Here is a 24,265-nt window from a genome sequence, read left to right as displayed (position 1 = left end):
CTGTATCACTCCAATCTCTCCCTCCACGTTCACATGGGCTGCTTCTTTGTATGTGTCTGAGTTTCTGAGAGTCCACAGATACCAGTCGTTGAATTCAGATCCTGTCCTAATCCAACACAACCTCATCTAACTTTATTACATCTGCAAAGATGCTTATCCCAAGTAAGGTCACATTCTGAAGTTCTTGCTGGACATGAATTTTTGGTAAATACTATTTAACCCACCAATGGACTACCTTATAAAGTGGTCATCCATTTCAAAAATGTTCAGATTACATTGAAAAGTCAAAACCAGACCTGTCCAATAGAAGGGATTTCTATGTCTCTAATCTCTATTCATCTGTATGTTGAGGAGATTAATCTCCATGGTCTCTCCTAACATTAATATTCTAAGATTCTATCCCATAAATATTCTTGAGGGCTTTGAAGTAGACAAAATTTGTTTGTAAACTGGCCATCACATACTTACTTTTTCTTCATTTTTCATTAAGAATGCAGTGTATTTCTCCATACATTAAAACACTATGTTTTTATTTTAATACAACAAAAATTTAAAAGAATAGAAATTTATTTACACCTTTGAACACATACTACATGCCAGGTAACAGAGATACAATGGTGAATAACTCACTTTCACATATTGTACTGATTAAATTATTGACTAACTAGACCCCAGTCTCTTTAATAATTTTAAAATTCTACTTAAATGGTATTCTAACAAATATAAGCTATTTTTAAATGGAAAGAGTTCAAAAACCTGCTGTTGATTTCTGATTACAAAATATATATATATATATATATATATATATATATATATATATATATATATATATATATACACACACACACACACACATACATACATACATATTTTTTTTCTCATTGTTTAACAAAAATTATAAGCTAGGTGCAGTGGCACACACCTATAATCCCAGCAGTTCGGGAGGCTGAGACAAGAGGATCACAAGTTCAAAGCCAGCCTCAGCCATTGCAAGGCGCTAAGCAACTCAGTGAGACCCTGCTTCTAAATAAAATACAAAATAGGTCTGGGAATGTGGCTCAGTGGTCAAGTGCCCCTGAATTTAATCCCCAGTACCACCCCTGCAAAAATTATAAAAGTACAAATTAGTAAAAATTATCAAAAATCTCACTACCCAAAGAGAGCCCCTTTTAACAGTATACTGAACAAACTCACTGACTTGGATATATTCATATATTTGTATATAAAATTCTCTCCATGAAAATCTACAAATATATGTTATATAGAAAGTTGCATTAGTAAGCTAATGCAACATGTCACTCTGCAATGAGTTTTCTCCCCCACTCAAGTTGTTATATACATTTTCCTGTGACAAATTTGGCTATATGCATTATTTTACTGGATACAGTTTTCAGAATTAAAGTACCATTAATTTAACCAATCCCCCAAACCAATCGGAGGTGACTGATCCCCTCAACATACAGATGAATAGAGGTTAAAGACTGTACAGAATATGTCAAGATCAATGTAATGTTTTGAGCAACTAATAAATTTCTGATGTTTAAAAAAAAAAGACTATACAGAAATCCTTTCTATTGAACACTGACATAAATCCACATATTCATCATTACCAATGTTATAAATTGTTACCAAAAATTTATGCACACATATTATCTTAGCAAATTTTTACAACTTCTCCTTTGGACAAATTCCAGAGCTGCAGAAAGGTTAGTATTCCCACTTAAAATTTTCATTTGTACAATATAAACTTACTGCCATCTCAACTGGTTGAATCAAACGATGTTCCAACTCCATATGTAAGAAAATCCATTTTCTTACACCCCTACTAACAGTAGGTTTTGTTTGTCTTTGCCAATGTGAAAGTATTCCCGTACCCTCCCCAGTTTTATTTGCACTTTCTTGGTTATTAGAGATGCTACGCATGATTTCCACATTTGTTTCTTCTTAGAAATGCTTGCATCTTCTGCCAACCTGGGCAACTAGGAAAGTTCCTGTCTCAAGTGCATAGTCTATTTTCCATAGTCTATTTTCATAAGAATTTGATTGTACTGCTCATTAAAAGAAACAATCTTTTTATCATTTTTAAGGATAAATCCATTGCTTTTCTTAAAACAATGTTTGCTCTGAAGAATTCATGCAAAAAACAAAATGAAAAAAGTTTTTAAAAAAATTCCACTACTCATCACTTCACACATAGTAAACACAAAATGCTGCAGTTAGTTCTTCGAATATCAGGAATACTGTCTCTCTTATTCCCCAAGTTGAAAAAGGCTTCATTCATAAGTTAATTTTAAAGTGCAGGTGAGATATATCTTTCATAAAAGTTTTTCCTATTACATTGTACAGAAATCACATTTCAATAAATCAAATGCTATCTTTCCAACTGGCCCATTACGCTTTCAATAACAGTTTTACTTTATCTCTGATTACATTTTAATTAGAAGTAACTCAAACGATTTCAGAATTGAGTGTTTGCACTCTAACTACTCATCTATAAACAGATGCTTTCAATGTATTAAAAAAGACATGCCACTCACAGGAATGATTTTCCTGTGAGAAAGATCACCAGTTAAATCCTACAGATCAATCCTTTTACAAGGAAGCAGGGATATAGTGAGAAAAGCAACAGATTAAAAGCTAAATTTACAGTCCTAAGCTTCTCCACTTTCTAATTGTGTGACCTTAGGCAAATCACATAATCTGCTGATCCTAAGCTACTAAATCTTTAAAATGTTGGAAATGGAATTATTTATGTGGTCACTTGAAATCCCTGACATCCTGATTTCATTCTCAAAGAAGAACAAGAGAGATGAAGTATAGAGATCCAGTACTAGGAGTAATCAAAAACCAGAGAAAATTTTGACAGATGTATCACGTGTTATTTCTGTGTAGCTATAAAGAATGGCAAAATACAGCAACGAAGTGGAATACAGAAAACCAGTAGACTGTTTTATGCAACTCCTAGAAGACATGAGCATGGAATGTTTCAGGGTTATTGACTACTAGGTCCTCAATTTCCAAATGCACAATTTTCTAGAACCACTGCTGATGCAGCATGCTGATTTTCCTCTACCTCTGCCACCTATTCCCCTTCACCTCTTCCTCATTTCTGTCACTTCTTAAAAATGAAACCTTAATTCTCACACTTTCTTAAAAAACTTATGGTGAAGAACTGCCTTGGGGTCTAACATCACCTACAGATCCAAAATGACAGTTCAAAATATTAATGTTGAGCCAGATACAGATACACACCTGTAATCCCAGCTAATCAGAGACCAAGGCAAGAGGATCACAAGTTTGAGGCCAACCTGGGCAACTAGGAAAGTTCCTGTCTCAAAATTAAAAAAAAAAAAAAAAAAAAAATTTGTTAAAAGGCTAAGATTTAGCTCAGCTGATAAAGCATTTGCAAAGCAAAGCAAGCACAAAGCCTTGGGTTTAATCCCAGTATGAAAAACATATGTATACATATTCATATGTTGAAAAAATTATTTACTCTAAACACTGGGTATCAAATCTTTTTTCAAGTGGAGGTGTCACTAATTCCATGAAAATGGAAGGAAAATCAAATCTAGATGCTACCTGACAAAGCATTAAGATAATTTTGATTATTGATCACTTCGTTTTTTATGCAAATAATTCTGAAAAAAAAACACAGGTGATATGACTAAAATAAAGCATTTATATTACCATCTACTAAAGTTGTAAATAACGTTTCTCAGTATTCTTGCTATAGTTGAGTGTGGTGTTCCCCAGAGGTCTGCATGGTAAAAGGCTTAGTCCCCAACAAAGCATTACTATTAAGAGGTGGTAGAAAATTCAAGAGATGGGGCCTCATGATTTAAACAATACATCAGAAATTATGTCACTTACAAATATTGAAATTTAGATGAGTTGGGCACGCTTACGCATGCCTATAATCCCCGGGGCTTGGGAGGCTGAGGCAGGAGGATTGCAAGTTCAAAGCCAGCCTCAGCAACTTAGTGAGGCCCTAAGCAACTTAGCAAAATCCTGTCTCTAAATAAAGTATAAAAAGGGTTAAGGATACGGCTCAGTGGTAAAGCACCCCTGGGTTCAATCCCTAGTACCAAAAAAATTAAAAAAAAATTTAGATGAAAAAGTCAAGATGTGTGAGAAGGTACAATTTTTGTTGTTATTTAAGCTCTTTAAAGAAATATATGAACAAAATGTTTGAAAACCCTTGTGTTAGAATCCAACATCAGACCTAACCTTCCTCTTAAGATACTGCCTACTGGACTCCCTACTCAAATGTTCCCCAGACACCTGAACTCAACATGCTCAAGTAAACTCTTATCCATCTCCTGCTACATACACACACAGAAGCAAAGACGGTAAGAGAAAAGGAAAGAGAAAGAAAAACCTGTCTGCTTCTTCCTCCTCTCTTTTTGTTGCTTGCTTCATGATCTATCTGAACTCCCAAATCAAAAAAGCAGGAATATTTTTTACCTTCCGAGGGAAATGAGCTCCTAGGACTAACTCCTGACTTCTTATTTCCCTTCCTTCCACCACTGTCCATGGACAAGACCTCTTCACCAGCTCTTCTTTAAAACAATAATCATACCATTTTACTTCCCAACATCTCCCAGGGAGGGTGACACAACTTGATAATTCTTGGAGCTATACCTTATACCTGTCATACATATATGAGTTTCCCAAAAACTTAGAGAATAGTGAAGTTGAAAGGAACCAGTTGGATAGAACCACAAGAGTCAAATCCCTTGATAATATTCTCATCCAAGTATCTTTCAAGCTGTTATCTCCACTGTCTCTAACTGAGAATTTATAATCATGAGAGCTCCCACTCTGTTGGAGACCTTGGTCCAAATGCAACTGGCTTGACTTTATATTCCTAAGTTATTTCGGTTAAAAAACAGATTCTTGGCTGGGCACAGTGCTACATGCCTGTAATCCCAGTGACTCAAGAGGCTAAGGCAGGAAGATCAGGAGTTCAAAGTCAGCCTCAGCAAAAACAATAATAATAATAAGCAAGGCGCTAAGCAACTCAGTGAGACCCTGTTTCTAAATAAAATACAAAATAGGGCTGAGGATGTGGCTCAGTGGTCAAGTGCCCCTGAGTTCAATCCCTGGTACCCTCACCAAAAAAAAAAAAAAAAAACAGATTCTTATTAATAGAAGAAAAATCAATAAAATTATGAAGAAAAGGTTTAAAATGACTTAAAATTTCACCATCCAGAGAAAATTTCAGTTAGCATTTTGGAATACATCTAGCTTTTTTTTCCTTTTTGCAAGCTTGTATAATACACATATGTATGCATATCATGTGACAAAACTGCAATATCTGTAGATATCTTGGGGGTTTTTCTTAATTATTCTATAAGCATTTCATCATGTAATTAAATAGTCTTCAAATTCTTCAAAGCATTTTAGTGGCTATATGATATGAGAATAATAAAAACTATTAAAATTAATTTAGCTATTTGCAAATTTAATATCCATTAAATTTTTCAAAGCATTTAAGTGGTTATCTAATACAGAAATAATACAAATATCATATTCCACAAGACTACCCAACCATTTACAAATTATTTGTTGTTTCCAATTCTTCACAACAAAAAGTAATAATGGGCTGAACATCCTTGAAGATTAATCTTTTAAGATTTGCTTAAGATAAATTCCTAAAAGTAAATTACCAAGCAAAACATTAATCCTCCAAGTATTCATTTTTAAAAAATTTCAATTGCCAAATTGCTCTTCAGAAAACTTAAAAAACAACAATGTACAATTTTACAAGTATAACACAAAGTGTAACCTTCAAGCTATACATTTTTTCTTTTTTTTCTTTTTTGTACCAGGGATTGAACCCAGGGATGCTTAACCACTGAGCCACATCCCAGGCCAATTTTTTTTTTTTTTTTTTTAATTATGGGGCAGGGTTTCACTAAGTTGTTAGAGTACTGCTAAATTGCTGAAGCTGGCCTCAAACTTGTCATCCTCCTGCTTCAGCCTCCCAAGTTGCTGGAATTATAGGCATGAGCCATCACATCCAGCTTATACACTCACTTTTAAAAAATTTATCAATCGAAAGCAAAAAAGGCCAGATTAAAACTGAAGGCGTTAGCCCATCTCAAAGTTCATATGATGCCTTGAACAAGGTGCCTGATGCCTTAAAACTTTCAGCACCACATAAAAATAAATAAATAAAATAAAGATATTGTGTTCGACTACAACTAAAAAATAAATATTAAAAAAAAACCTCAGTTTACTCCTTGGTAAAAACGGGAGTAATATCAACAGAGAATTTTTATAAAGATGAAAAACACCAATTAAATTATCTGACAAACTATAATACTTTCTTGAAGTGTTCATTCGACTACTGGTGTGGTCAAACACAAGCTTTTATTCTTAGCTATTGGTTCTTTTTCTATGCTCTGAAGTAGCATCCTTTTCAGATGTGATAAAAGGAAGCAGAAGAGAACCCATGGACTTTAGGGTCAGAGTGACCCATTCCCACTACCTTGTTGTGTTTCCTTGAACAAATCACAACTTGAAGCTTGTATCTTCTCTAAATTAGGAACAAGGTGAAGCAATTGAGAGCATACAACCACTGTCCCACTCCTTTTCTCCTTCCTCTCATTCACATGACAGTTCTTCAAATTTTGGTCATCTCTCACCAACAACTCCCCACCTCCATTCCCACCCTGGATGGCTGAAATCTGAGTCTTTTTACCTCTAAACTAAATGTCTCTAATTATTTCAGTCACTCATCAAACTAAGTAGTTAGTTTCAAGTCACCTTACCACTCTGGTCATTACCTTCAGATAATGATTTAACTTAGTTGCATATTCCTAAAACATGGCATCTAGAACAAAATACCCCATATATGGACTGAAAAGGCCAGAGTGAAGGTTATGGCTTCAAATAATCATGCCAAACAGTCCATCAAATTTTGTTTTCCTATCCACATCCATAAGCCAACAAAATCCACAATCCATGAACCTACAATTCTAAGTATATTCCACTCACCTTTACTGTTCAGGTAGGCCAGATTAAAAGAGGGAGGTGGACCTTGACAAGCCTTTCTCAAAGATCACATCATACTTCAGACAAGTTACTCAATACCTCAAAGCTCAGTTTACTCCTTGGTAAAAATAGAAGTAACACCATTGTGATTTATCTGAGAGGGGTTTTATAAAGATTTAAAACACCATTTAAGGTATCTGATATGTAGAAATTACTCCAAAAATAGAACAAATAATAATTATTACTGAAGGAAGATTACTGCATCTTTATAAAGCACCTCTTGCCACATACTTTATATGATCTTGAGCTGAAGTTTGGTCTATCCAAAACTCCAAGTAGTGTAGCCTTTGCTGAAATGCAGTTATTCAACTGACAATGTATTTTTCTTCCCCATATTCTGCTCTGCCCTGACTTGCCATCTTGTCTTCTCCCTCCAGCCATCATATTCTGAAAATAAAGAGCCCTCTCTACCAGCAGGTGGAGGTATGGAGCAACAATCCAAAAGTCCTGCTAAAGAAAAATATAAGCAAGAGACAAGTTCAATGTCAGTCACAAAAATCAGTGGCACAGATCCCTTGCAAAGGGAATCATCAACTGCACACACTATCCCCTGTTATAAGTTTCTGTATGCAGGCTTATGAAAATGCAACTATAATGGTAACAATAATTTGGAATAATGCACATTTACAAAGAGATGGTGGATATATAAGTGCCCTCATTAATAAAGTACAGGACATACAAATGAGATTTCACAAAAGAATAAACGCAAAAAAAAAAAAAAAGAATAAGTACAAATAGTACAAACATCATTCCTGAAACCACATATTCTTGCTTACTGTAATTTATAAGAAACTCAGGGTACCATAGTACATCTACTACAGTAAAAGTGTAATATAATATATAACTGGACATGAAAGGGATGTGATCCTCCTGCCTCAGCCTCCCAAGCTGCTGGGATTACAGGCATGCACCACCACACCGGGCCCAACCCAGTGATTCTATAGACCTTATCAAACAAATGTAAAGTTATTAAGTTTTTTGTACAACAACAAAAACCTAAAAACACAAATTTATGTTCAACATTTGGTAAATGTGTTGCTGACAGATCAACCTGACATACCTCTAAAGATCATTAAGTAATGATCTATACATCTGCTCTGCCAATATAGTAGCTACTAGCTATATGTAGCTATTTAAATAAATAAAACTAAACTGAAAATTAACTTCCTTAGCATACTAGCCAAATTTCACTACCTACATATGGCAGTGACTTTCATACTGGATAGTGCAGAGAACATGCCCACCATCACAGAGGTTCTATTCAATTGTGCTAATCTACATATTACATACCCATGCGGGTGATCCTTTCTTCTATTCCCCCTTGCATTGGACCAATTTTGTCTAGAAACACCTGCTTAACCTGTGGTCCTTAGCAGAAGTCTCAACTACTACATGAAGCTACATCTAATTTATTGCAAATATTTTGGTGTACCTTCCTTGTAGTTTCATCATACCTTGGTAACACCAATACACTAGTTATACCCCATATAATCCTACCTTTTCCCCCTCATAATCCTGTAAGCTTCTTGAAGAAGGAACCAATTCTTATCCAAGGGATTTTGGGTCCAAGGGGAACATTCATAATTTATCCTATACTACAAACACTGCTAAAGACAGGAGAGAACAAACACAATGACTACAATGGGAAGTTTGTACGTATAAGGAAGGTAAGGCATACAAAGGAAAACCTGGCTAGGAATGGCAGGGTCACAAGGAATTTTTTTCCTTAAACCACCAATTCTTTACCTTTTTTTCACACTTAATAAAAGGCGTCTCATAGATGTTCTATGAATAAATATTTGTGATATAGTTTCTTTTAAAAAAGACAAATGCTAAATTAGAATTCAAATTTGGCTTATTATGGTATTAAAAACGCATCTTTTCATGTTAAGTCCCAATATTTTGTTCAATAATACTTGTTTTTTATGATATAGTTTAAAAATTAAACCTCAAAAGTCCAACCTAAATAATATTTGTTTCCAGTATATAGAAAATTAGACTGAAATAATTCTCCAAGTGCAGTGCTCTGACATCCCCATCAATACATAGCTCAACCACCACATTTCCTTAGCATCTATCTATGTAAAGCATCAGTGATGAACAAGACACAATTTCTGTCTTATCAATAGTTTTTCCCCCCTAAGAACAAACTTGCTTCTGAAGGATAAATGTTCTGAAATGAATTCAGCTATCAACAATAGATATCCCAAAATTGCAAAGAACAGAGTTCACTTATTATCTTTACTAATCAAATAATTTTAAAAACTCACATTAACCACTTGAAAAGGTAGTATACAACCTGACTGGAAACAAAAAGTTAATGCCTCATTTACCTGGAATCCTTAGAAGAGTTAGTATTCCACATAAAAAATCTTTTTTCTTTTTTTTTAGTACAAATCTTTCAACGTTTAAAAACAGACTTTACTAGGCAATATTTTGACTAATAACTATTATTCAAATAATTGTTATGTCAATGCCTAGTAGCCAATACTCAAGCCCTAAACTAAAGGTCCCCAGGGTATCTTTTTAAAACTTTGCAGGCTTGGAAGAGTATTACTTACCATTCCTAGTTTTTGCTATGTCTGCTGTCAACCTCTGCTGGTATCAGTGCAAATGGCCATAGCTGCCTCTCATCCCACAACTAAGAAAAATTTGTCTAAATCTAAGAAACTTTGAGTGGATCTCCAATTCTATTTTGGTTCCTTAGAGTCTTTTTCTGCTTATTTCCTGGATCTATTAGTCTCTAATAACAAGTTCTAAACCAAATTTTGGATAAACAAGTAGCTGCTTTATTTTGATGTCCTTACATTTTTTTTTCAAATTTAAAACTGATGACCAAAGGTGACAAAATTATTTATTCACTCATTCAACAAATATTAATTACCTGCTATGAACTGAACTGAGATCCAAAACGATGGCAAAAATAAAGAACTAAAAAGGACTGCTAGTTTTGAACCGATTTTAATGTAGAAAAAATAAAAATAACTTCTACTTAATGTATTAAAAATAATTTTAAGTCTCTTAAATAAAATTATAAAACTGCCTAAACATTTTATAATTTCTATACTGTGGTTTTAGGAACTAAAGACTCCAGGGTAAAGAAAACTTTTTATTTAATCAAATACTTATTTTATAGAGCTCTAAATAAGATTTCAAGGTTTCCTACTTCCTTTTTTCTATTACAAATTCCTTTCCATCCCCAAAAAAGTCAATATCAACATAAACTTTATTATTAAATAATATGCAAGGCCAGCCTGGGGTCGTAGCTCAGTGGTAGAGCTCTTGCCTAGCATACGTAAGGCACTGCCTTTGATTCTCATCACCACTTAAAAAAAAAAAAAAAAAAAAAGTCCATTGACAACTAAAAATATATTTAAAAAAAATATGCAAAGCCTTGATAATGATAAACATACATCTCAGCATCCTGAAGTCTAGTATCAATGTTAATTTGTGAAATTTTCTGTCCAACGTTTGAGAAGCTCCTTTATATTATTTTTAGGATTTGGAAACTTTTTTAAACATTTTCATTAACAAAATATGATGTGTAACCCTACAATATTTATCTGCCACAGTCATATTTTTCTAATTCTGTTACCCATTTAAATCCAAATCCAGAAAATAAATCAACAAAAAGTGTAGCTTAAACTTGGTCTCTATGGATTAATTAAGGCATCAGGTAACACCCCTGGCATCAGCCTCATTTTAAATCCCTTGGAATCTTCCCTCTCATTCATTTTCTCCTCAGGGAACACAAAAATGTTATACGTATTTTATACTTTTATAAATGATCAGTGATTGCCTTTATTATTTAGTCATAATGGAAATGGGTCTTAGTCATGTGCCTGCTAATCTGAGGAAGTAAAATAATATTTAGAAGTGCCTGCTAATCTGAGGAAGTAAAATAATAGTTAGATTTGAAAAAAAGTTGCCACCATTAAAAACCTTTAATTATTATTATTAAAACTCTTTTCAACAATGCATTAATACCTCTTCAACATTAATTCTGGAAGCTGGAAATGCTTTAAGCAGTATTAAAAACACAGGTCACAGATCTAACCTTCAAAATTAGTAATAATGTAATATTATTTGAAATGCCACTTCATATTTTAGTCATTCTTACAAGTCTACACTGATCTCATTAGCATACTACCTTGTGCTGTGAAAGAAGTCTGCTTTAAATTAAAAAAAAGCTGCAAAAGGATACTCAATATAGGCTCTTGCTCTTTCTAAAATTTAGGCAAAAATATAAATGATAACTATTTAGTGGACACTTATTATAGGCAAAATTTATAAAAGGTGCTGTCCACATTAGCTGTAAAAAAAAAAAAAAATGCAGACCTTGTTCAAGATACTTTGAATGTAACTGGAGTTAGAAAATAGACCCCCATAGAAGATAACATTAAGCAATAATATTTGGAAAATAAAAATATTTAAAAAGTGATCATAAACACAGAACTAACTGCAGCAGGCAGTGAGGGCACTCAGTTCACATGCAAACAAAAAAAAAAAATTCTTTTTGCCTGCCTACTTTAAATTTGGCAATCAAAATTAGCCAGGACTAAGGAGTTGGGCCAAGAGCATTACCAAAGAAAAAACACAAATTCTCAGGAGCAACTGGTATTGGACCATTCAAACAAAATCTTCCTGTGAGTGCTCATCAATGGCTTCTCTCCTAAAATCTTTTTACCAAATTAAAAACAAAACTGATTAGTGGCTATCAACTTTGCAGACTTGCTTCCCCTGTTGACACTTTTAAGGCCCATTTGCAGAAACGAAGGAGCAGGGGAGAAGAAGGCAACAACGGGGGTACCTAGGCCTATTGTTCAGAGAGAACTGCAGGACTATCGGAGCACCGCGGGGCGCGCCTGAGCTGCGGCGGGAGAGAGTAGAACCCGACACAGGTGTGTGTGCGCGGGGCGGGGGGAGTGTTACGGGGAGACAGGTGTGTCAGAGGTGAACAGGTGTACTTGGGGTGGGGGCCGCAGCTAAGAAAACGGGGTCCCATTACCAGACCAAGACGTCGAGGAAGGAGGACTAAGTCATTCCTGAGGCTTAAACCTCTGGGCACTGAGAGTGACTGGCCTGCGGAGGGTCAAAGTGTTCCCACCGGGGTTTGAGGAGGCCGGAGAACAGAGGGTGGACAGTCGCAAGGAAGGAAAGATAAGTCTCTCGAATCGAGGGGCCAGCCTAGAAATCCCCAAACAATGAACAAAGCTCGGGCTGAGTGTGCAGGCAAGTGTCAAGAGGGTGAAGCCGGTGGGCGGAGGGAAACAAAAGACAGAAGCCCCCAAGTGTGGGCCCGCGGCGCAGCGGCGGTGATTACCTGTGAGAGCTGCCGGGGATTGGGACAGCCGAAGAGCGCGGAGCTGGAGCTGAAGCTGATGGCTCCTCGGCGGCTGAGGACGTGCTGGGGGACCGGCCTGTCCAGGGGCAGCACCGGCAGCTGGTAACATACTTCCATTGAATACGCCCGCCCTGCCTCCGCGCGGCGCCCGCCCTGCCGCGGCCGCCGGCCCCTGAGCTGCGAGGGGGCCGCGGCTCAGGGCGCCGGGCCGAGGCGGGGGCAGGGCGGGCGCGCGCCGACCCCGGACCGAGAAGCCGCGCTCACGCCTCCCTCAGCCCAGCCTTCCGTCCCGGTCGCCGGCGGGAAGGAGCTGCGGCGACCGCGGCACCGGTTACCAGGACCCGCGCGCGCGGGGCTGCGGGCTAGGGGGACTGGGTGCAAGCCGGGGCAACACCGGTAAAGTCGGAAGGGGAACGTCGCCGCCTCAGGGCTCCTCGGGCCAAGAGGTGCGTGTCCTGGACAGCGGAGCAAGGATGGAGCTGAGCGGTGCAAAGAAGACGGCTGTAGCCAGCGGCCAGACCCAGAGCGCGCGGGCTCGGGACTAGCGACCAGCTCGGGCCGCAGCAGCCGCCGGAGCCCTGCCCCTCCCCTCCCCCGGAGCCTGACTTCACATTCACACTTTGCAGCCGCGGACCCTGCGCCAACCACGGCCGCCGCCACCGTGACGTCACGACGCCGCGCCGCAGGCCCAGCGCCCCGCGCCGCCGTCAAAGCGCCCAGAGAGACCGGCTAGCGGCCGAGGGCGAGAGCAGCCTTCCTCCCGTGCCGCACCCAGCGCTCGGTCCTGGACCCCCTCCCGCCGCACATCTCCCTCCTCCCCCATTTGTCTCATCCAGTCTCCCCGCAACCCAAGGCGCGTGCGCATAAGCCCCTGCGGTTTGGGGGCATCCCCATCAGCTTTAAACTCTGGCGTTGGAGCGCGCTGAGGGTGTGGGATGGGCTCAGCCCGCTGGAGAGGTGCCATTTCGGTGTAGCGACACCATAAACCCAAAGCACGTGGCGCACTCAGCCCTGACCGCGGGGACACCGCCGGCTTTCCCTCCTTGATAATTCCCGTTCTTGGGCATCGTTCGGGACCGCTGCGACAGTGACGTCAACGGACCTCGCGGGCCCCATCCTCCCTACTACGTCATTGCCAGTCCCTTGGCGGGGCCAAGCTCCAGCGCTCCCTTGACAGGTGAGGCCCCGGGACCCTCCCGGGCCTGCGGGGCGGAGAGGGGAACCAAGAACTCAAGAATGAGAAGGGGGTGAGGGAGGTCTCAGAACGGGTGGAAAAAATCCGAGACTAAAAGAAATAAGAGTATGCAATGAAAAAAAAAAAAAAAGATGATGATATTGAGAAGACAAAGGGAAAAAGGAGACTGCATGGCCTTCTAATCAAAACTGTTTTTTGTTAGCTTTTCATATTTTTAGAAAACGAGAGAAGGTAAAGAACTCTTCACCAGTTTGGTAAGCTGGATATGTCATTTGCATGTTCATATTGTCACATTTCTCCCCAAGCTGTCAAAGCTTTTCAGCAGGAACTATTTCTAATGCTTTCCATCCTATGATACTTCAGACTGAACAAGCTCTTCCCTGCTGGAAAAGTTGTTGATGTGGCTAACTTCTTAGTTGCAATGACTGACCATGAGCGAGGTGGCAAGCATTGGAAAGTACTAGATACTCTCCAACTGATGATGAGATCCGGTACCACATGCGTGTGATTGGATAAATGGATGAAAGTCTATGAGACCTTTTATCATCTTCCTGTGGCATCTCTTTTATATTTAAACTTTATGTCTCCTTTGTATTCTTCTTCTTTGCTCTTCATTGTTAAAAGAAATATAACCCCCACTGTGATCTTGTGGATTTTGTCTTCACTAGATGATGAAGCAATAAGCTCCTCTTTAGTGCAGCAACTGATCCAGCCCATTTTTGAAACTCTAATTATTCCCGTAACATCTAGAAAATACGTTAAACATCTGTATGGCTGAGCACTTTCACCTAACCATATTTATGTCTAACAACAAACTCATGTGGTGGTGATTAGTATCTAAATTGAAAGTAGGTTAATGGGAACAAACTTGCCCTACACCTGACAGGTAAGTAGCAAGAACTAACCTCAAGTAATAATTGAATTCTGGGTATGTATAATCGCCCAGAAGATAATATTGGTGTGATATTACTATGTGCCAAATAAAATGCCTATGTCACATTTAATAGCATCTGAAACTCAGGATGATTAAATTATTTAATATGACTCAGAGCACCAAGTGGGTATATCTCCTTTCATCATAATAGATTACTCTGCACCTAGTATGAACAAAGAACATTAAAGTATTCTACATACAATGTTAATACAATAGCTACATAAGTTGGGTAATTTTATACCAGTTCTACAGATGAGGAATTAGGTTCTAAGACTGTAAGTTAATTAATTGCCCTAGTGAACTCTGGGTTTCAGAGCCAGGCATTAAGAAGTGTATTAGTTGCAGTTCTTCCAAGAAACAAAACCCATAGTGTGTATGTGTATAGAGAGAGATTTTAAGGAATTGGCTCATGATCGTGGGGTTTCGCAAGTCTGAAATCTGTAGGGTGGGCCATCAGGTCTGGAAATTCAAGTAATATTTGATGTTACAGATAATATTGGTGTGAATCTGAAACCTTCAGGGTAGACCAACAAGCTGAAAACTAGGGCAGAGTTTCTATGTTGGAGTCTTGAGGAAGAATTTCTGCTTCTCTGAAAACCTGAGTCTTTGGTCTCTTAAGGCTTCAACTGAGTGTTGAGGTCTACCCTCTTTAATGAGGGTAATCTGCTTAAAATCAACAGATGATCCATGTTAATCACACCCACAAAATACCTTCAAAGCAACATCTTGACAAGCGTTTAACCAAACTGGACATTATATCCTTGTCAAAGTAATACATGAAATTATCGATCACAGAGAGCAAACTTTAAACCTAAATAATAGAAGAAATCCCATTACCTAAAGCAACAAAAGGACAAGGACCTAAGAATAAACTTAACAAAATATGCAAGATTTATATAAATGAAAGTTCTATATGGGAAAACTATAAAAGTAAACTTGAATGTTTAAAAAGAATGTTCTTCTTGGAATAGAAAGACTTAACCTACTAAAATAATCAATTCACCCTAAGTTAATCTACACATTTAACATGACCTCAGTACATGGTAAAAAAAAAATAAAAATTATCCAGGAAAATTATGGGGAACCAAAAAAAAAAAAAGTGAGTTTCTATTAGGGTCAGCCAGCAGTTCTAATTTCAACCAGAACTATAAAGGAAAGAGAGTTCTGGGAAACGTAGTTCCAATGTAGCAAAAATTGATAGTATAAAAACCACTCAGAACTTCTCTTGTCACCTCGACCTCATATTATTATCCATAATTAATATTTAAATAAAGCCTTCATCAGAATCCTACTTTAGCCCTTATGATGCAGCTTTCTCTCATACAACTAAAATCAGCTCACTCCTATCCCAAGAGAGGATAAAGAGTCTTCTTTGAGCAATGCCCAGTCCTCCTCTTAGTGGGTCACAATATCCCTTTGACATTCCAAAACATACATAATAAGTTGTAAGGTTAACTACTATTAACAGGCCAGGGATTAAACCCAAGGTCTTGTACATATTAAGCAAGCATCCTACCACAGAGCTATGTACCCAGTCAGAAAAAAAAAAAGTTGGTTAATATATATACAAATGTATCAAAATGAGGGAAAATGCCCATAAATATTACAGTACTTATATCTACAACTAGTAAAATTGTCATGGCTACTATTTTTATAACTATCTTTCTTCTCTTCAGTTACCTGTTTAATATTCCCTTTACCTTCAGTAAATATCTCAGCTGTTGGTAGTTCCTTGCCTTTTGAATACACCTAAACCTGCATTCCTGAAGGATCTGAGCTATTAGAGTTTCTACTTCTGTTGGATTGTGGTAGTTTTCCATTACGTCACATCACAGAGCCTGGTAATTCTAAGTACCATGTAACATCTCCAAAGAATCTCCTGCATTCCATTCGTATTCCTTCCTTCTCCCATTGTGTAGCAGCTTGGTGTGAGCAATCATTCTGCTTGGAAGTGATCAATCACTTCAGGTAGTTCAATGATCCCTTCTTGGTATGTTGGCTAAATAGCAGAAAGCTCAAAATAGTCAAGTGACTGTCTCATCTTTCAACTTAATTGAACTGTTGCTGGTATGCCCTAGTGGGAGCATTGTTCTTTAGGAGAAGCAGAAAATTACAGAGATGGAAAGCAAAAATTTTGCATGTGCTTCATTAGGAGTAAAAGTGGGGATCCACTCCCAAGCCTACCCCTTGAATCCTGGACCATGGCTGTATATTTGTCACTATTTTCATGAGCTTTTATGTCGCTGTGGCCAAAAGACCTGACAAGAACAATTTAGAGGAAAAAAGTTTATTTTGCTCACAGTTTCAGAGGTTCAATTCATGGTTGGCAGACTCCATAACTGTGAGTCTAAGTTGACCTCAGAACATCATGGCAGAAGGACATAGCAGAAGAAAGCAGCAGAACATGATAGACAGGAAGCAGGGCAAACTCAGCACCCTTGAGACAAAATATAAACCCCAAAGGCATTGACCTACTTCCTTCTGTCACAACCTACTTGCCTGCAGTTACCATCTGGTTAATCCATATCAGTGGATTAATCCTTCTCATAATCTGGTCATTTAAACATTCTCGAATTGTCTCACAAGAGTTTTTGTGAGACACTTAATATCTCAACCATAACATTGTATCCCTAGCTCCCAAAAGCTCATACTTATCTCACAATGCAAAATACATTTAGTCCATTTTGAAGAGTCCCCATAGTCTTAACAGCTCCAGCATTGCCCAAAAAGTCCAAGTCCAAAATCTCATCTGAGACTCAAGGCAAACTATTAACTGTGAGAATAAAAATCAAAAGCAAGTTAACCTATGTCCAATACATAATGACACAGAGGAAGCATTCTCATTCCAAAAGGGAGAAATAGGGATACAGAAAGATGGGATGGGACCAAAACAAGACTGAAATGCAGCTTGGAAAACAAATTCTGTAGCTCCATGTCCAGGCACATGGCATTGTGATGTTCTCTCCAAAGGGCTTATGTATTTCCTCCCTTGTGGTCTTTTGCTGGTTGCAGCTCACATGGCTTCTTTCTTGGCTACCTCTGCTTGATTCCTACAGCTTTACTAGGCATACATTTCATGTTACTGGTATCTCTTAATTTCAGAGGTCTCTACTACACCTTCACCTTCCTTCTCACATCTTCATGTGTCATCCTCTCAGAAGCAACCTACAAGGACTTCAGCCCTGCTACATTTTGCCTGCCTTCCCAGGTCTTTGAAATCTCAATGGAAGCATCCATGACTCCCTAACTCCATCATCCTGCATTCCTACAGAACTAGTACACTGTGGTTGATCTCAAGGTATGTTACCATTGAAGCCAGAATTAGGTAGATAGGCAAGGGTCAGATCCGGAGAATGGAGGGATTAAAATGTTAATTCCTTCAGAGCCTTTCCTCAACCCTTATCAAGAACCTGCTCCAGCTCCAACCTGTTGCTAAAGTAACCTGTCCCAGGAATTGTCCCTCCCTACAGGGAGTTGTAAAAGTTACTAATTAATTCGCCCTGGGCCCCCTTCCTGCCCGATCACTCCTCCCTAGGAGTGATCACCTGTTGCCCACCTTTGGCCATCCCACCCAGCATTTACTGGGCCTAGTCACATAAGCAGGAAGGCAAGGGAGCAGGAGAACAAGGGAAGTCTAGGACATATAAAAAGGCAGAACATCCTCACTTCTGGGGATACCAGAATACAAGTTATGGCCCCCTTTTTAAATAAACCCTGCTTTATATGCTTATATGCTTGCTTCAGCGTGTGTCTTAATGTTATACTTCAACATGTGAGGAAACAGGACTTATCACTGGTAACCAGCACCATCTCAAGCAGTAGCTAAGTCTCCTAGGACCATGACTGTAGCAGCCTCTGCCTCTGTGGCTGAGCATAGCAAAACAACTTCCTAGGTTCCCTTGTACAAGCTGTGCACTCCAATGGTCTCTTCTCAAAGAAATTTTTACTTTTACTCAGTTGAGCCTGACACGGGTGTGGTCTTGCCAATTCCTGAGATGCCATCTTTCCTAGTGTCTCTTTGGCAACTACTTAGCATATGTTTAGTGGCTGTAATCTCTTTAACAACCACACCTTTCTTGGCCCCAGTTTTATCAGGCTAACTTGCAAGTTTTTCAAATCTTTATACTCTGCTTTTTGTTCTTGTTTATTATTGCAAACTTGGCTAAAGGCCACTAGCAATATTCATGCCACTGCCTAAATGCTATGCTGCCCTGAAATTTCCTCTGCCAGATTGATTAGTTCATCACCTTTAAATTTACTTTCTCACAGAAAGTCTCAAGACATGGGCAAAATATAAACAACTTATTTGCCAGAGAGTAGCATGAGAGGAGTCTAGATCAATTTTTTAAGGCCCCCCTTCTCTGAAACCTCAAGCCCAGTCTACTAACCAAATCCTATTGGCACTGTGGTTTTCTGAGCTCCCAACAGAATCACCCATTAAGTTCTGCTTACAACATTCTGAAATTTTTACAGCATGCATCTCTAAACATTTCACAACTCCTTCCACAGATCAGCTACAAAGGTGTTGAACCATACATGCCATTCACAACAATGATCCCACTCCAGGGGTTAGCTTTTGGGTCACTGTGACCAAACGACCTGACAAGAACAACTCTGAGGAAGAAAAATTTATACTGACTCAAGGTTTTAGAAGTTCAATCCATGGTTAACAGACTATATAGCTCTGGGCCCAAGGTGAGGCAGAACATCATGGCAGAAGGGCAGAGCAGAGGAAAGCAATTTGAAATATGACAGACAGGAAGCAGAAAGCAAGCTCAGCTCCCCAGGGACGAAATATAAACCCCAAAGGCATATACCTACATTGACCTACTTCCTCCAGTCACACCCTACCTGCCTACAGTTACCACCTGATTAATTCATATCAATGGATGAGTCCACTGGCCGGGTTACACTTCTCAAAATCTAATCATTTCACCTCTGAAAATTCTTGCATTGCCTCACACATGAACTTTTGGGAGATGCTTTGTATCTAAACTGTAATAGTCACTGATTTAGAACATATACCAAAACCTGGAAAACATTATCTAGCCTTACAAGGTGTTGCCAACAACCCAGATGGCATGATTATTGAGTCTTACAAACCCCATTTCAATGCTCCTTGAACACACATAAGGTTAAAAAAGAAAGGCACATTATATAATTTGATTTATAATGAAATATCCAGTACAGGCAAACCATAGAAATAGAAGGCCAATTACTGGTTGAAAGGGGCTGAGGGAAGAGAATGGGGGTAACTGCTTAATAGCCATAGGGCTTCATTTGGGATGATGAGAAAGTTCTGGAACCAGCTAGTGGTGATGGTTGTACAACATCGTTAATGTACTTAATGACACTGAATTGTGTATTTCGTGGTTAAAATGATAAACTTTATGTGATGTGTATTTTACCATAATAAAAAGGTTAATCTGAAGCCAGATGCGGACACCTATAATCCCAGTGGCTCAGGAGGCTGAGGCAGGAGGATCATGGGTTCAAAGCCAGCTTCAGCAAAAGCAAGGCACTAAACAACTCAGTGAGACCCTGTGTCTAAATAAAATACAGAATATGGAGATATGGCTCAGAGGTCAAGTGCTCCTGAGTTCAATCCCCAGTACCAAAAAAAAAGTTATTCTGTCACCACATCAGATGAGCTACTCCAGGGGTAATGGGCAGCATAAGATTAGTGGATTCTTATTATGAGCATGAACCCATTGCTGCTTTATTTACAGTAAAAAAATTATATTCTGGGTTTAAATAAATACTGTGTACAAAGCAGGATGGTGACTAAAGTGATGTGTAACCATATGGTTTTCAGAGAAGCATTTTAGACAAGGAAGGAAATTGATTTCCAGAAGTGTCTATAAGAAAACTAGGGCTGGATATGAGTGGCCAAATGTAATGTGCCTGATAACTGAGGGATGCCTCCGGGGAATAGTGATTTATTTTTTGGTCTCTGCTGTTGGCAAGTTAGGCACTCAGTGATAGCTGTTGACCTTTTTTGAGTGAAAATTCATCTACTGAGCTCATGTAAAAACCTTCATCCTGCCACTAAAGCCACTTTCTTTATGAATCCATTAGGCAAGGATAAGAATAGACGGGGAGAAGGCTGATCATTTCACCCACTTGATTTGAATGGTTGCCCTCTAATGAATTCTTATTTAGTGAATATTCAAATGAGACACACATATCTTCACAGTAGGTGTCCATTCAGTTAATCCCCAGACCTTGTCACCAATTCTCTAATTATATTCTTTTTTTTTTTAGTATTTATTTTTTAGTTGTATACAATACCTTTATTTTGTTAATTTATTTTTATGTGGTGTTAAGGATTGAACTCAGGGCCTCACACATGGTAGGCGAGCACTCTACCACTGAGCCACAACCCCAGCCCTCTAATTATATTCTTTCCAAATTCCAGATCATTCATCCGAACAGGTACTTCTTATCAGTCCATATAGATTCATACCATACATATATCTTTCTGTTCAAACAGAAAATGAGAAAAAACTGCTCCAAGTTCAGTCCACTGATACTATTTCCTTTTACTACCTTCAGGACCACTCTAGGAAAGGACCATAGTGCTATCCACTTTCTGCACCATATAATGCAGAACTATCTGCAATTAATCACAGATATTTTTCTCAACATGTCATAAAGATTGTTGCCTTAGATCTGAGCTGAGAGGTAGGAGGCAATGTAGTCCTAGAGATGGTAGGTATCTAGGCCACTTGTTCACACAGTTTACTTGTGCCTTCAAAGACCAATTAGAGCTTAAATTCATATATATCACTTCCCTTTATGATAGAGTGCTCCTAGGCATGGCCAAACTTATGATTTTCTGGATCATAATATGTCTAGTATATTATGGGCATCTCAGGTTGCAGGGTAATTTGATAGGTTGTAGTCAAGCATTCGGTTTCTATTAGAGCCCAGAGTAAGATGGAATAATTCTCAACAGAGGGTAGTTGTATATAGAAGATAGCATAACTTTGCTCCCAAATCCTCGAAGCCTGAACAGATTCACTGAAAGGGGCTTATCAAAGTTTTAATCTAACATCCCTAAACTATTTTAGACATTTCAGCACCATATCTACTGAGTCATATAGCCCAGGTGACTGAGAAACTTGCATGGCAGTATGAATTCTCCACATAGCCTTCTCATATTCTAAGCCCAACTCAGCCTTTAATTTTTTATTGTGACAAAAATATACATAAAATTTACATTTTAACCATTTTTAATTGTAGTAGTCAGTGGCATTAAGTATATTTACAATGGACAGCTATAATCTCCAGAGCACTTCTCTTCTCATTTCATTTTCTTACGTATTCTGTAGATATTTTCTTTATGTTTACCATGGGGATTGCATCTATCACCCTAAACTTTTAACCATCTATTTTAAATTGACACCAATCTAACTACAATCACATACAAAAACTCTTCTTTTTTACAGCTCTCCCAGCCTACTTTATGCCACCAATGTCACAAATTAGGTATTGTGTGCCCATTAATACAGATTTAGAATTATTTTTATACATGTCTTTAAAATCCTATACTACATGAAAAGCAGAGTTGCAAACAAAAATTATACTGTTTTTTATATTTTTCCATGTATTTATCTTTACCAAAAACCTTCATATATTCATATAGTGTCAAGTTACTATATAAAATCTTCAATTTCAACTTAAAGAACTCTGTTTACTGTTTCTTACAAGACAAGCCTTGTGGTAATTAATTGTTCAAGCTTATATTTATCTGGGACTTTTTGTGTGTGTGTGGTGCTGGGGATTGAACCCAGGGCCTTGTACATGTGAAGCAAGCACTCTACCAACTGAGCTATATCCCATCCTCTGGGAATGTTTTAATATCCTCATTTTTGAAGGACATTGACAGATATAGAATTCTTGGTTGATAGCTTTTGTTTTTGTTCTTCTGTCAGTACATTATGTACAAAATCCTACTGGCTTCTGGTTTCAAACTTTCTTTTCAGAAATTGACTGATGATCTCATTGACAACCTCATATATATGATGAATTGCTTTTCTCTTGTTGCTTTCAAAATCCTTTGTCTTTTTCTATCAACAATTTGATTATAATACCATGGTGTAGGTCTCTTTGGATTTATCATGCGTGGGATTGGTTGATATTGAATTTGTAGAGTTGTGATTTCTGCAAACTTAGGGAGTTCCCTGCTATTATATGAGTTGTTGATAGACCTTTATTTTATTTATTTATTTGCGGTACTGAGAATTGAACCCAGTGCCTCGCACATGCCAGGCAAGTGTACTACTGCTGAACCTCAGCCCCCGTACCTGTGTTTTTCTCTTGCACCATAACTCCTATAATGCATCTATTGGTCTGCTTGTTGGTGCCATATAAGTCCTTTAGGTTCTTTTCACTTTATTCTTTTTTCTTCTTGTTCCTCGGCCTTGATAATTTCAAATGCCCTATATTTGAGTTCCTTGATTTTTTTCTTCTGCCTATTCAAATCTGTTGAGAGCCTGTGAATTTTTCAATTTGGTTGTTGTATTTTTCAGTTCTAGAATTTTCATTTTGTTTATATGTTCTCTGGATTTCCTTTAGTTTTTGTCCATGTTTCCCTTTAGTTCTTTAAGCGTATTTAAGATTGTTGTTTTGAAGTCTTTTTCTAGCAAGTCTGATGTCTATGATTCTTCAGTTATATTTTCTTCCCCTTTATTTTCTTTCTTTGAAAAGACCTTGTTTTCCATTTTTTTTTTAATGGGTTCCCCCCTCCCAATACCTCATAGGGTTTTCTGCTGAAAATTGGGAATTTGAGGAAACAATCACTTCACCTAGTCTTTGCAAACTCGCCAGGGGTGTTTTTCACTAATTAACAGAGTCTTTGTTCTAAATTTTAGAATCAGCCCAAGGAGAAAGGTCTTATGAGGGCTTTCCTAGACATGCATCTTGCCTCAGCATGTTTGTAACTCTTTTTTTATTTCCTGAGGATATGACTGCTTTTTAAGTGTCATTATTTCCAAGTAAGTTTCTCTTGAGGCCTTTGATGATCTGTTGTGTGTCCTTGCCCAAAATCTCTTACTCCAGCTAGCTAAGGACCAGTCTACCTCCCCAAGCAGCACCTATTACTTCTACCTGCTTGAGATCCAATCTGGGAAAAAAGTCCTTCAGGCATCCCTTAGTGTTTTAGAACATTGAAAATAAAGTCTGCTTTACTCTCTCTGATGCAGTTGTTTTATTTTTATATTGTCTGGCTTTATTATAAGGGAAATATTTGCTTCATAAAATGAGTTGGGATGTTGTTCTTATAATTATATTTGCTTAAAGAGTTTGTGTACAGGTGACATTATTTCTTCCATAAACATCTGACAGGACTATTTATTTATTTAGTTGTTGATAAACCTTATTTTATTTATTTATATGAGGTGCTGAGTATTGAACCCAGTGCCTCACACATGCCAGGCAAGTGCGCTACCACTAAGCCACAGCCCCAGCTCCATCTGACAGGATTTTTCTAGTGGAACTATCTGGACCAGGACTTTTCATTGTGGGAATATTTTAAATGACTAATTCACTAATTCATTTTCTTTACCTGATAAATCTTAAATGAACAAAGCACTGTATGTCCCAGAAAAATAGTCTCCAAAGTATATCCATAAGATGTTGAGGTGGTAGGATTGTAATTTTTTGTTTTTTTTTTTTTATGTTGTCTTAATTCTACTTGCAAAAATTTAAAAGATAAACATATCATTTTATA

At 38.1% G+C, this 24,265-nt stretch overlaps 2 protein-coding genes across 8 annotated transcripts in view; one reads left to right on the top strand and one right to left on the bottom strand.

Moving 5' to 3' along the window:
• Positions 1-12,644, bottom strand: part of Pde7a (phosphodiesterase 7A) — a 112,130-nt gene extending 99,486 nt beyond the window's left edge. For all 5 annotated transcript variants that reach the window (XR_006848242.2, XR_006848244.2, XR_006848243.2 and 2 more), the window contains exon 1: positions 12,383-12,644. Coding sequence is in view for 1 of the 5 variants with exons in the window: in XM_046428509.2 (XP_046284465.1) it covers positions 12,383-12,520 (138 nt within the window). In the remaining 4 variants the exon portion in view is untranslated. The remainder of the gene's footprint in view (positions 1-12,382) is intronic.
• A 445-nt stretch (positions 12,645-13,089) lies between these two features.
• Dnajc5b (DnaJ heat shock protein family (Hsp40) member C5 beta) overlaps positions 13,090-24,265 on the top strand; it is a 230,816-nt gene continuing 219,640 nt past the window's right edge. For 2 of the 3 annotated variants that reach the window (XM_058574000.1, XM_046428512.2), the window contains exon 1: positions 13,090-13,580. The gene's annotated coding sequence lies outside the window, so the exon portion shown is untranslated. Of the gene's footprint in view, positions 13,581-13,800; positions 13,853-24,265 lie in introns of all 3 variants that reach the window. The other variant, XM_058573999.1, reaches the window with a different exon arrangement.

The sequence above is a fragment of the Marmota monax genome, unplaced genomic scaffold (assembly GCF_021218885.2).
Source record: "Marmota monax isolate L192 unplaced genomic scaffold, Marmota_monax_Labrador192_F-V1.1 WCK01_AAM20220418_F8-fsc00044, whole genome shotgun sequence".
NCBI classification, from domain to species: Eukaryota; Metazoa; Chordata; class Mammalia; order Rodentia; family Sciuridae; genus Marmota; species Marmota monax.
This window is presented reverse-complemented; position numbering and strand designations above follow the sequence as displayed.